This window comes from Garra rufa, chromosome 10 (assembly GCF_049309525.1).
Source record: "Garra rufa chromosome 10, GarRuf1.0, whole genome shotgun sequence".
Lineage (NCBI taxonomy): Eukaryota > Metazoa > Chordata > Actinopteri > Cypriniformes > Cyprinidae > Garra > Garra rufa.
The window spans coordinates 26564588-26578014 of record NC_133370.1 but is presented as its reverse complement, the minus strand read 5'-3'; the positions used below and the strand labels follow the sequence as shown (position 1 = coordinate 26578014).

Genomic DNA, 13427 nt, shown 5'->3' with positions numbered 1-13427 from the left:
GATGTTTTAAGGACATTGAATGTCAAGGTACCTGACAGGGATCCCATCAGGAAGGGGTTTTGCATGTCTGAAATGTGACTGTTGGACATTTTCACACCTGCAGATGAGACCGAGTACGAGTACAGCGGGAGTGAAGAGGAGGAGGAGGAGCATGAAATGGGAGAACCCAGGTAGAATCACGCATGAGAAAGACTGGATGTGTGGATGTGGGTGTTTGAGACAAGCTGATTCATTCATTCTTCCATGCCTATACAGCTCCATCATTAACATACCCGGAGAGTCCACTCTGAGGCGCGATTTCCTACGGCTGCAGCTGGCCAATAAGGAACGATCAGACGCCCTGCGCAGACAGCAGCTGGAACAACAGCAGAACGAGGGACACAAGCACCAACTACTGGCAGAGAGACAGAAGCGCATTGAAGAACAAAAAGAACAGAGGCGTCGGTTAGAAGAGGTACGTCATAGTGTGTGTGAGTGTGTGTGCAAGCCACACTGTGTTTACCATAACCTCCAGGGTTTACACCAGCTGTAGTCTCAGAGCAGAACTCATTATAGTTTCCATAGCTTCAGCTGCTCTGAGTTAATATGAAGGGAACTTTTCTTAATATAAATCCTTGAGCCTCCAAGAACATCCATATAGCAGTTGCACACAAACACAGACCAGCATTCCTCTCCTATAGCGAATGTTGTCTTTAACACCAGGCTTAGCGTAGCTTGAGTCAAAGGGTTATTTTAAGGAACATTGCATTGTGGGAAGCAGGAAATGCAGCATGCTAATGATAAGCTAGTTTTCTGTGAAGCCTGTTCTTGGAATACGACTACTAGGGCCTGGTAGTATATTTTAATTATGTATATATGTATGTATGTATATGTGTGTATATATATATATATATATCTGATTATTGTCACTAACTAAAACTCTTTTTTGTTAATTAAAATAAAGTTGAAATGAATTATAAATATTAGAAGAAATTCTTAATCTAAATAAAAATTTGAAATGTTGCTTTAGCAAATAACTGATATAAGTTTGAGCACTGAAGTCACTAACTGGAAATAAACAATAACTAAAACTGAAAAAACAAAAAAGACAAATAGTAATATAAAAAATGTTAAAAGTACATAACAAAATTAGAAAAAATAAAACAAATAAAACAAAAATAAAATAAAAGATATGCAAAATGCATGTTTTTTATTTAGTACTTACCTGAATAATATGTTATGTAATTAATATAAGACATTTACATATAATCCACAAGAGAAAATAATTTATAAAAATTTATAAAAATGACCCTGTTTAAAAGTTTTGATTTTTAATACTTTGTTGTTACCTGAATGATCCACAGCTGTTTTATTTAGTTTTGTTTAGTGATAGTTGTTTATGAGTCCCTTATTTGTCCTGAACAGTTAAACTGCCTGCTGTTCTTCAGAAAAATCCTTCAGGTCCAACAAATTCTTTGGTTTTTCAGCATTTTTGTGTATTTGAACCCTTCCCAACAATGACTGTATGATTTTGAGATCCATCTTTTCACACTGAGGACAGCCGATCGACTCCATATGCAACTATTACAAAAGGTTGAAAGGCTCAATGCTTAAAAAGGAAAAACAATGCATTAAGAGCCAGGGGGTGAAAACTTTTTGAATTTGAAGATCAGGGTAAATTGAACTTTTTGGTCTTCTGGGAAACATGTAAGTATGTTCTGTAGCTTCTGAAGGGCAGAACTAAATGGAAAAAATATATTTAGGCAAAACAAGAAAAAATGTACACATCTTCATTCTGTTCAAAAGTTTTCACCCCACAAGGCATTGTGTTTCCTTCTGGAGCATCAATGAGTGTGAAAAGATGGATCTCAGTCATTGTTGGAAAGCATTCAAATACACAAAAATGCTAAAAAAACCAAAGAATCTTTTTCTGAAGAACAGCAGGACAAACAAAGGGACTCATGAACAACTATCACAAAACAAAAAAAACACAGTTGTGAATCGAGCGTATGAAAACTTTTGAACGGGGTCATTTTTATAAATGTAACTATTTTCTCTTGTGGATTAAATGTAAATGTCTTTTATGCGACATCTTATTCAGGTCAGTACTTAATAAAAAAAATAACATGCTTTTTGTATGATCCCTCTTATTTTGGTAAACTAATTAACATTTTGCAGATTCTGCAAGGTGTATGTAAACTTTTGACCTCAACTATAAATAAAAAGATATACTTTGAGGTCTGATACTTTGAGGTAATATTGAAGTCTGAAGAAAAAACAAAAACAACAAAAAACAAAAACAAAAAAAACCATATCATCCAACTCTAACCTACTGGTGTGGATAGCGGAGGACATCCCTACAGCATCACACTTTAGCAAACGACACACTCCAGTTGAGTTTTACTAGAGCCTCGTTGCACATGAAACCAGAGGACCCAGAAGGGAAAATGCTGTTTTTCGACTTCTACACTGTTGCTATATAAAGACTCAACACGTTATTCAGCTGCATGATTGTGTCTGTAACAGCAACAGCGGCGCGAACGCGAGCTCAGGAAGCAGCAGGAGAGGGAGCAGAGGCATCGCTATGAGGAGCAGCTCCGTCGAGAGGAAGAGAGAAGACAGGCTGAAAGGGAGCAGGTACACACACAGTTCCTCTCAGCACTGCTCCGATGACACAGCTGGAAACCAACTACACACTCAATTAATGAAAGTTAATTGTTGTTAAAGTAACCCTGTGAACGGCTCTGTAACGAAAAGGTTCTGTGGAGAGCCAGATAAGACATGGGAAATGAGCGCACAGCACTCCTGCTTTTCCCTTTATCTGCTCCGGGAAGATTGACCATCTAACATCCTTAACTGGGATGCGTATGTGTGTGCGGCCACACGACCTTGAACCATTCCCCCACACGTCTCATGATGCATGAAGGGACGGCTGAGTCACTGACTTGATAATTAGATGTGAATATCTCAGTCTTTCTCTCTTTCATTTGTGTGGGTCGGCGAGCTTTCTAAGAATGGCTCTGTTAATGGCCGCTGTTTTCCAGAGCTCTTACCCGCGCGCTTGTTCGCTCTCACACACCGTTCGCGCTAAAAAGGTTTTTCCATCGTCATCATCATCATCTCAGCTGATCTTGAAAACATGGCGATTACACTCCCCTCTCTCTACTCTCACTATCAATATCCTCTCCCACCTACTTTGTTCTCTGAGGCACGCTGTTTCAGGTGTGCGGATGTACAAACTCCCAGTGTGCTCTTTCTTTCTCTCCACACGTTCACACCCTCTCTTCGCTCATAACACTATCAGCTCTGTTCTTTCTCTTCTCTCCCACGCATTCAACAGGTCTACACCCCTTCATTAAATTGTGTACCTGATCTTTCACTTTATATTTTTTTCCCTCTTTCTTTTTACACCTCTTCTCCGGCTAAGAATCATTTATTTTTTTCTTTTTCTTTCTTTCCATTTTCATCATGTTATCATTCGATCTAGGCAGCATACAGCAAATAACCAAGGTTTTATTATAGTAAAAGTGTAGTAACCATGTTTTTTAGTTGCCATATTGATTGCCATTTGTATAACCACAGTTTTAATACAAATACCATGGTTAAACTTTGGCTAGTGTAGCAAAACTATGGTTAATTTGTGGTTACCATGAACTATAGTTTTATTTTTAGTAAAACCATGGTTAATTAAGCCATTATAACTATGGTTTTATGTAGCTAGCTGCCTTTTTTCAGACTTATCTGTGGTTCTAGCTAACTAGCTTGCTGTTTGTTCTAGCTACAGTTCTATCTATGGTTTCAGCTAGCTAGCTGTCGTTCTATCCATCTATGGTTCTAGCTAGCTAACTTGCTGTTGTTCTAGCTACAGTTCTATCTATGGTTTTAGCTAGCTAGCTGTTGTTCTACCTGTTTGTGGTTCTAGCTAGCTAACTTGCTGTTGTTCTGTCTATGGTTCTAGCTAGCTAGCTTGCTTTTGTTCTAGCTACAGTTTTATCTGTGGTTTCAGCTAGTTAGCTGTCTATGGTTCTAGCTAGCTAGCTTGCTTTTGTTCTCCCTGCTGAAAAAAACAGCTAATACCAGCCTAGGCTGGTTGGCTGGTCTTAGCTGGTTTAAGCTGGAAGTAGCTGGTTTTAGCTGGTTTCCCAGCCTGACCAGCTAAGACCAGCCTGACCAGCCTGGCCAGGCTGGAAAAGTGGCCAAAACCCCTCTAAAACCAGCCTGCCTTCCAGCTATGACCAGCTAAAACCAGGCTGGTTGACCAGCTAAAACCAGCCAACCAGCCTAGGCTGGTTTTAGCTGTTTTTTTCACCAGGGCTAGCTACAGTTTTATCTGTGGTTTCAGCTAGTTAGCTGTCTATGGTTCTAGCTAGCTAGCTTGCTGTTGTTCTAGCTACAGTTCTACCTATGTTTTCAGCTAGCTAGCTGTTGTTCTACCTGTCTGTGGTTCTAGTTAGCTAACTTGCTGTTGTTCTAGCTAAAGTTCTATCTGTGGTTCTAGCTAGCTTGCTTTTGTTCTAGCTACAGTTTTATCTGTGGTTTCAGCTAGTTAGCTGTCGTACTACCTATCCATGGTTCTAGCTAGCTAACTTGCTGTTGTTCTAGCTACAGTTCTATCTATGGTTCTAGCTAGCTAGCTTTCTGTTGTTCTAGCTACAGTTTTACCTATGGTTTCAGCTAGCTAGCTGTCGTACTACCTATCCATGGTTCTAGCTAGCTAACTTGCTGTTGTTCTAGCTACAGTTCTATCTGTGGTTCTAGCTAGCTTGCTTTTGTTCTAGTTACAGTTTTATCTGTGGTTTCAGCTAGCTAGCTGTCGTACTACCTATCCATGGTTCTAGCTAGCTAGCTTGTTGTTGTTCTAGCTACAGTTCCACCCATGGTTTCAGCTAGCTAGCTCTTGTTCTATCCATCTATTGTTCTAGCTAGCTAGCTAATGTTCTACCTAGCTTTGGTTTATTTTAAGTAGATATTGTTCTATCTAGCTGTCATTCTTGTTATTGTTTTAGCTCTACCATTTTATCTAGCTAGGTATCTTTTTCTATTCTGTGGTTCTTTAGCTTGTTGTTGTTCTAGCTACAGTTCTATCTATGTTTTCAGCTAGCTAGCTGTTCTAACTTCTAGCTGTCATTCTTGTTATTGTTTAATATTTATTTATATTGTTCTAGCTAATTAGCTGTTGTTCTATCCATCATTTATCTTGCTAGCTAGCATTCAAACTAGCTGTTGTTCTAATTAACAAAAATGATGGAAATGGTTTTATTATAGTAATTTTTTTGGTGTATTGATTACCATTTGTATAACCACAGTTTTACTACAAATACCATGGTAAACTATAGTTAGTGTAGCAAAACCATGGTTAATATGTGGTTACCACGGTTTACCAATAACCATGTTTTTTTTTTGGTTTTATTTGTTGTAAAACCATGGCTCTATATAGTTAGCTAGCTGTCATTAAGTATGTGCTTCTGAATCTAGCTAGCTATTGTGCTACTTCTCTGTTGTTCTAGTTATGATTATCTTTTCAAATAGCTAGCTCTCATTCTAACCCCTTACAAAAAAAAATTAACCATGGTTTTACTAGAACCAAACAGCTAGAACCATAGATAGATAGAAGGACAGCTAGCTAGCTGAAACCGTAGGTAGTACAGTAGCTAGAACAAAAGCAAGCTAGCTAGAATCACAGATAGAGTCTGAAAAAACTGCTGGCTAAATGAAATCATAGTTAGAATGATAGCAAGACAGAATTATAGCTTGTTAGATATAACAATAGCAAACCCTTATGAAAATTAACCATGGTTTTACTACAAATAAAACAAAAAATATTTAAACCATGTTAACCAAAAATTAACCATGGTTTGCTACACTAACCATAGTATAACCATGGTATTTGTAGTAAAACTGAAATGGTAATCAATATCCCCGCTACACTTTTACTACAAAAAAACAAAATTAGTTATGGTTCATTTTCATAAGGAAACAGCTGTTGTTCTAGATACCTATCTATAATTACTGCATATCATTCTTTCTGTGGTTCTAAATGTCTTGCTGTCATTCTTTTGTTCTATCCATCTCACTCTTATTCATTTGTAGCCTTCTCCTGTCACACTTTTCACTCTGAATCCTGTAGAAGCTTATAAACTCGCTTTTCTGTTTTTTCCTGTCTTTTTGTCTCTTGCGTTGCAACTGGTCTGTAGGAGTATATTCGTCGTCAGTTGGAGGAGGAACAAAGACAGCTTGAAATCCTGCAGCAGCAGCTCTTGCAAGAGCAGGCGCTCCTACTGGTAACAGATAGAAGACACTCGGCTTGCTGTACCCCTAAACCCTGTCCCTCCTCCCCACGAATCATATTATACCCCTCTGTTAATCTTTTGGCATGTGCCATTTTGTTTTATTTTTGCTTGTGCCTGTAATATATGAGAAATAACACAGTTTAGAAGAACAAGATTTGGTGACAGTGGGGACATGTTAAGGAGTGAGATATAAGATATTGTAGGTTGGACTGCTGTTTGTACAGTATATGGCAACTGTATATGACACATAATTCATTTGTATAGACATGGTTTTTGATGTTTTGACAGCATGTATTTTCATCATGACATAAAAATCTACACTACACATTATATCGATATAAATGTATTATATCAATTAATTTTTGTAATTGACAGGCAAATGACACCAGAGCAAAGCTTTTTTTATCCGTAGCAAATTAAGCCATTTGTTCCTGTGAAATCTCACGTGCCTTGATGCATTTTAGGTGAAACTGGGAGAGATGTGCACCTTAGCAGGTGTTTACTTTCTTCTCTGCTCTCATGGGAGTATTGAAGTTTAGAGCAGGCCAGAAAGATGCAATAAAATGTGCTTTTCAATGAAGCCACTAGGGAGACAAAGGAGAAAAGAGAATGATAAAAGTGTGAAAAACTGCACTTGAGGATTTTATGTTCTAGTTAGCTCTGTTTTGAGCTTCAAATGTAACTTTTTAGAGAAGAGTGGTGTTTGTGTCTTTTTTTTATCTCTAGCACCATCCTAGATCTCTGCCATTGAGGCAGAATATTTTCCTGGCATCCTCCCTTTTTGTTTTGAGCTACATAAACCCCTTAATTGAACCAGCACATGCATGTTTTGTTTTTGTATATGTGGCAGTGTACGGTCATTGTGCTTTTGTGGTACCGTGTTTGAATCCTTGCAATTGCATGGCCCTTGTTGATATTTCGGAATGTTTTTGTTAATATTTTTTTAATGACGATCAATCCCTCTGTGTCTTCAGGAGTACAAACGTAAACAGTTGGAGGAACAAAGACAGGCAGAGAGATTGCAGAGACAGCTTCAGCAAGAGAGAGCTTACCTTGTCTCTCTCCAACAACAACAGCAGCAGCAGCAGCAGCAACAACAAGATGCCAGACCTGGAGAAAAGAAGCCACTCTATCACTACAAAGATGCAGTGAACCCCAGTGACAAACCCGCCTGGGCCAAAGAGGTGGGCAAAGCTGAAATTAGCCAAAATATTTCCTTTTTGTTCCAACATTACAGTGCTACCTTACTCTAGGGATGACACAATGAAGTGGAAAGCACTTTGTTTCTTTGTGTCCTGACCAGGTGTGACCATGACAAGCAACCAGTACCAGGGCACACTGTCTACCCCCACCCACAGCAAATTCTGATTTGTCCCAAATCCTAATCCTCATAACTACATTTAACATCAAATATTTTTTGATTGGCTTCACATCATTCTCTGTTACACATTTTTTGCAGACAGACGGATTGCTTGTCACTGGAAACACATTGCGCCTGGTTAGGACACTGTGTTACGCTGCAGAAATGTTTTTTAAGCACATTTTTCAGGTTCACCAGCCTGGAAACTTTTACTGAAAGTTCAACAATACTTGACACTGAGTCAGCAAAATGAACTGGACAGATTAACTCTCTTGTTTTATCCTAGCATGTCAGCAAAATGACCACCACAGTCCATTTAGAACACTATATATATATATCTAAAGGAAACAGTATTTAATGTCTTTGTGTGACACAATCTGGAATCTTTCTTTTGTAGTGTAGTGTTCTGGTTTTGTCTTTGTTTTATGAGGCCAAGTGCACACTATATTGCGCAAATTGGTCATCTCAAATCTCAAATTTCATACAAAAGCACACATATTAATGGTGCATTCAGTAGTTTTAAAAAATAAATTGTGTTCTTGTGAAGAAGTGAGAAAATAAAGTTTAGTAATGATAGTATGATGCATTTCACTTTATTATCCACTGTTTTACTAAATGTTAGACAGAATCCTCATGCTCATTAGCTAAAATCGCTTTAGATATGGTTGTACTGTTGCATTGTTTGCTCATTTTAGGAACAAAACTTAGACAATGAAACACACTTATTATTGTGCTTTAGCAGCAGAGAAAATAGAAGAACCAGTAACTGTATGGCCGAAGAAGTGAACGTTTGAAGGTCATAAAGACTGACATGGACAAAAAAGTTGGCATAAATATTGGCAAGACATGCACAACATAGAAAAATCTGATGATGGAGAAAAACCTGAGAAGTAGTTATTTTTGTGTTGGAGAGGTAAGTAATACTAGTAAGTTTTATAGAGCTGAGTTTATGTAAATTACACTGAATTTATTACTGTGTAACAGTAAATAATTCAGTGTAATTTACATAAAACTTAGAGACAGTCATGCTGATCTGCAATGATAGATGGCAGTGCAGTGTCTAACAGTATTGTGGTATTGGTACTTAAAGTACACAAAGAATAGCAACATTAACGCAAGCTAAACAACTACTAAATGCACCTTTAAAGAGATTAAAACATTTAAAGTTCCCCCCAAAAATGAAAATTCTGTCTTTAATTACTCACCCTCATGATGTTCCAAACCCAGAAGATCTTCGTTCATCTTCAGAATGCAAGTTAATATTTTTTTTTTATATATAACCCGAGAGCTTTCTGACCCTGCATATACAGCAACGCAACTGACACGTTCAAGGCCCAGAAAGGTAGTAAGAACATTGTACTCTCATGAACACGAAAGAGAAAAAATTGTTGAAAAAAGTCATTTTTTTTTCTTTACACACAAAATGTCTTTGTAGCTTTGTAAAATTAAGGTTGAACCACTGATGTCACATGGACTATTAAAATATGTCCTTACTACCTTTCTAGGCCTTGAACATGGTAGTTGCGCTGTTGTCTACGCAGGGTCAGAAAGCTCTCGGATTTCATCAAAAATATATTACTTTGTGTTTCAAAGATGAACAAAGGTTTTACAGGTTTGGAACGACATGAAGGTGAGTTATTAATGACAGAATTTTCATTTTTGGGTGAACTGTCCCTTTAACACTACAGTTGACTCTTGTCAGCAAACATGGAACTAGAAGATCTTCAGTGATGTGTTGCAAGTTGGTGAACTAAGACTTTTTAAAACTTCATTGTGAAAGCGATATGAGTTTGAGCCTTATAGTATGTGCTTGGCCCGGGTGTTTTTTGACCAACTTAACTGTGTTTAACAAAAAAACTCTTGACTCACTGTTTCAGGTCAATGGCAGGCCCTTGAAACAGATCCAACCCATCAACCTCAAGCCTTCCTCATCCTCCCCATCCCGTCAGCGTCATGTCCCCCGTCGGAGCCCCTCAGATCCCACTAAAATGCTTCCCCCTATTAGCGAACAGATCACAAAGCATTTACAGCAACAGAAGCAGCAGCAGAAGCCCAGCTTCCATGTCTCAGGCCAGCAAGAAAGTCGAGAGAAGATTAGCCATCAGCTGCAACAGCTTAGGGCTGGCCAAAAGGCCGGGCAGGAGGCCCGCGGACGCAAGCCCAACCCAGTGATCACTAAAGCGGTTAGTTCAGAGAACCTGGCCTCTGCCTCATTTTTGAAGTCTTCACCTTGCCGTAGAGTAGATGTAGATGATGAGTTGGTCCCACAAATCGCCATTAACCAAGAGTGTCTGAACTCCGATGAGGACAGCATACTTTCCCAGTCAGCCCCGGAGCACTCGCTCCGAGTGGCGATGGCCAAAGGTCACCGTTCAAACTCTGTGCCGTCCAAGAACCTCCTGATGGTGCCACAAAGTGAGTGGGTCATAGCTCTCAAAACAAACAGTTCAGGAGATCAATTTTGTTCGAATCGCTGCTCCTCTGCTCTGGACCTGTCTTCATCTGCTTCGGCGGATTTGTTCAGGCAGAGTTTTAACCAGCCCATCTGGCGGTCCAAATCTTGTGAACGTGAGGGCTTTTTTAATTTTCACATTAAACCCCCTAAACGTTCCAATATTGCCCCACCGCTCCGTTCTGTTTTGCGCTGGATGGGCCTCTCTCCTCGAAGCTCACCCAGAGGAAGCCCAATCTCCTCAAGATCGCCATCCCCAGGTAGCCGTCGCAGCTCCTTGGCCAGCCCCAATTTATTGCCCTTAGGCTCCCCATTCTCCCCAACCAATATGATGACGATCAGGCCCTTCGTCAATTGAGGTGGTCCGCGAGTATTGTAAATAGGTGTAAATAGATGTAAATAGCTGATCCTAGATTGTTACTGATTTGCTCTCTTAATCCTTAAAATAATGTAATCACACTTTTTTTTTCTTGTTAGTTACTGAATGCTATTCCAAAATCTTATGTATATGTATATTATTTTTTATATGGCCATTTAAAAGACTTGTTAACCGCTTGTTCTATCAGTACTCCACGTGTCCCCATTCCTCCTATTCCCATTTTACTGACTCTTACTCATCAGTGACATCATGAAAGTCCCTCTGTCATTTGTTTGCCCCTGATCCTCCTGATTCCAAGCCCCATCAGATGGCCCACCACCCTGCCTGGATGCCCTCTGTGTTTGTGTAAGCCTTAGCAATCCTTTGCTGGGTGCATCTGGGTGCATCGCCCATTGGTGTTGGAGCTCCTCTTTTTCTCTCGCAAGGTGGCATGTGGTGAACTCCTCAAATTGTTTTAATCAAACCGCTTTTGAGAAAGGTTGAAAACTAAAGGGTTAATGTTTAGTCTGAAAAACATCCGTTGAATTTTGTATGTATTGGGAAGTGTTCAGATTTCTGGAAGTACCTAACCAGCCACAACAAGTGCAAAGCAACAGTCGATTGCTTAGTGAGCTAAATTCAATTGGTTCCAAGTCCACTTTAAGTTAGAGTAACCCTGGTTCCCTTGACAAAAAGCCAACAGGATTTAATAATAAGAATAATTTAAAAGAAAACAAGCTCTGTGACCAATAAAAGTTTAATTATTGCATGTTTCATTCATCAAGATAATCTTCAGGAATGAATAGCTTTTATGAATAGAATGAAAAGTAAAAATACCTCGACCTTGTGTTGACCACAAACATTATTTCAGGCTTTTAACTAAAAACCTTGGAACATGGAACTGGATATGCAAAAATCCAAACTCATTTTAGGACCCATTCCTTCAGCACTCTATTGTATATTAAAAATTACATTTCCTGTTCTTGGCTGTGACTATGTCAGGTCTTGTAGCAGTTTTATGTTCAGTGAAAACGGGTACATTTCTTGTTGCATTGTGCTTGGATAGGACACAAAGCTAGCTTCTTAGCCAATGTAACCAGTACTTGATGGGTCATCTAGTTCCCATTTAGAATGCCTTTTAAATAACCTGAATTATGACTCTAGACATATCATATCTCTGAGCAAGCTGCCGTCCATCTCCACACTAACCACCCATTTCTTTTTGAAATGACAAGCTTCTTCCCTAATAGGAATCTGCATTTCTGAGACACTGAGATGGTTAACCAGTGTCTGTGTAGTTCTTTAAAAAGATCTGTTTGTGCAAACAAGAAGCCTTCAAGTTGTGAGACACTGGAGGGCTACAAGTTCTTCATATATTAAACTTTATATAAATGCAGATATGGTTCTTTATAAATGGTAATGTTACCTTGATGATTTAGAAATTAGACAGGAGCTGAAATCATCTTGCTGCCAAGCAGTGTCTCACATGTTGGGTTTTTCTGTTGCCAAAGCAGATTCTTTTCCCATTTAAATGCTTTCTATCCTTTCACTTCTCAAAGGTCTTCATCCTCTCTGCTTGTAGAAGGTGCTGGTCTGCTCTAACTGATTGTTGTATGAATGACCCGATCAACATGCAACGGCTAATTCAGCTTCTAGCTGAATAGATGGCTTTTCTCTTTCAGATGGTGTGATAGTTTCAACTGATTAACTTTAGTCTTTTCTGGAGCATTTTGCAGGGTCTTGCTAATTTTCGCTTGTTTGGTTGGTGGTGGCTGAGTTAAACAATGTGGCCTGTTCTTATGTGGCTTTTTATTGTTCATGAAGGTTGAGGAGCGCTCTAAACTGAACCGCCAAAGCTCTCCTGCCCTGCAGCATAAAGTGGCTAACCGTATCTCCGACCCTTCCCTTCCGCCACGCTCAGAGTCCTTTAGCAGTGGGGGTATGCAGCCAGCACGGACCCCTCCTATGCACCGCCCTGTGGAGCCTCAGGTACATCAACATTTAGCTTTTATGCACAATATATCAGTACTAAATAGTTTTTTTAATTATCGTAATCTAACGCTCATTAAAAGTTAATCAAATAACTTCAGCGCCAATAGCCTCATGGTTAGTGTGGCACCATACAGCACAACTGTATTTGTGACGACCCGAGTTTGAATCCCATCTTGTGGTCCTTTTCCAATCCCACTCCCCTCTCTCCACCCAATGCTTTCCAATTACAAAATACTGGAAAGGTCATAAATTCATTGGTAAAAGTGTCAGAATCCTGATTTAAGCATTTAATGCTTTCTTTCTCTTCTTAGATGGCTCATTTGGTTCCAGTGAGGTCCCATAGCTCCTCTCTCTCAGTGTCTCAGTCCTTGCATGATCAGTCTGCCAAGGGCGTTTCAGCCTTCCAAGAGAGCCTGGTGTCCCATCGGCCAGAGATGCCACGGCAGAACTCTGACCCGACTTCAGAGATGCCCCCTCCGGCCCCTCGCGTGGCCAGCCGCGAGGAAAAGCCTGACCGCAGTTCCCCCTGGCTAATGGAAGAAGACATTCCTCCCAAGGTCAGAATTATTACAGTAATGAACTTTAAAGATGAGCTTTACTTTTTTCACACCTCAGGAAATATCTTTTGGTAATATTTTAGGGGTCGGTAAGATTTTTAAATGTTTTTGTAGTTTCTTTTTAAAAAAATCTTAAAACGTAATTTATTCCTGTGATGGTGAAACTGAATTTTCAGCAGCTATTACTCCAGTCTTCAGTGTCACATGATCTTTTAGAAATCCTCTAATATGCTGATTTGGTGCGCAAGACACGTCCTTTCTGAATAATAGAAAAAACTTACCATCCCCAAATTTTGTGTTTTAGTTAATGTTTAAAGTAAATGAACAATTTACATTGGAGTGTTTCATATGAATGATTCAGATACTGTTAAAAAATATGCAGTTTGTCCTTGTTGTTCAAGAGAACTGATTGTTCTGTTCATGCTCATGTTCACGCTAT

General features: G+C 39.3%; 1 protein-coding gene across 1 annotated transcript in view; it reads left to right on the top strand.

The window, feature by feature from the left end:
* The window catches only part of LOC141344269 (TRAF2 and NCK-interacting protein kinase-like), a 119791-nt gene that overhangs the window by 90750 nt on the left and 15614 nt on the right, over window positions 1–13427 (top strand). The window contains exons 11-17 of the mRNA XM_073849102.1: window positions 104–170; window positions 256–454; window positions 2506–2616; window positions 6174–6260; window positions 7244–7453; window positions 12264–12428; window positions 12743–12988. Coding sequence (XP_073705203.1) covers window positions 104–170; window positions 256–454; window positions 2506–2616; window positions 6174–6260; window positions 7244–7453; window positions 12264–12428; window positions 12743–12988 — 1085 coding nt within the window. The remainder of the gene's footprint in view (window positions 1–103; window positions 171–255; window positions 455–2505; window positions 2617–6173; window positions 6261–7243; window positions 7454–12263; window positions 12429–12742; window positions 12989–13427) is intronic.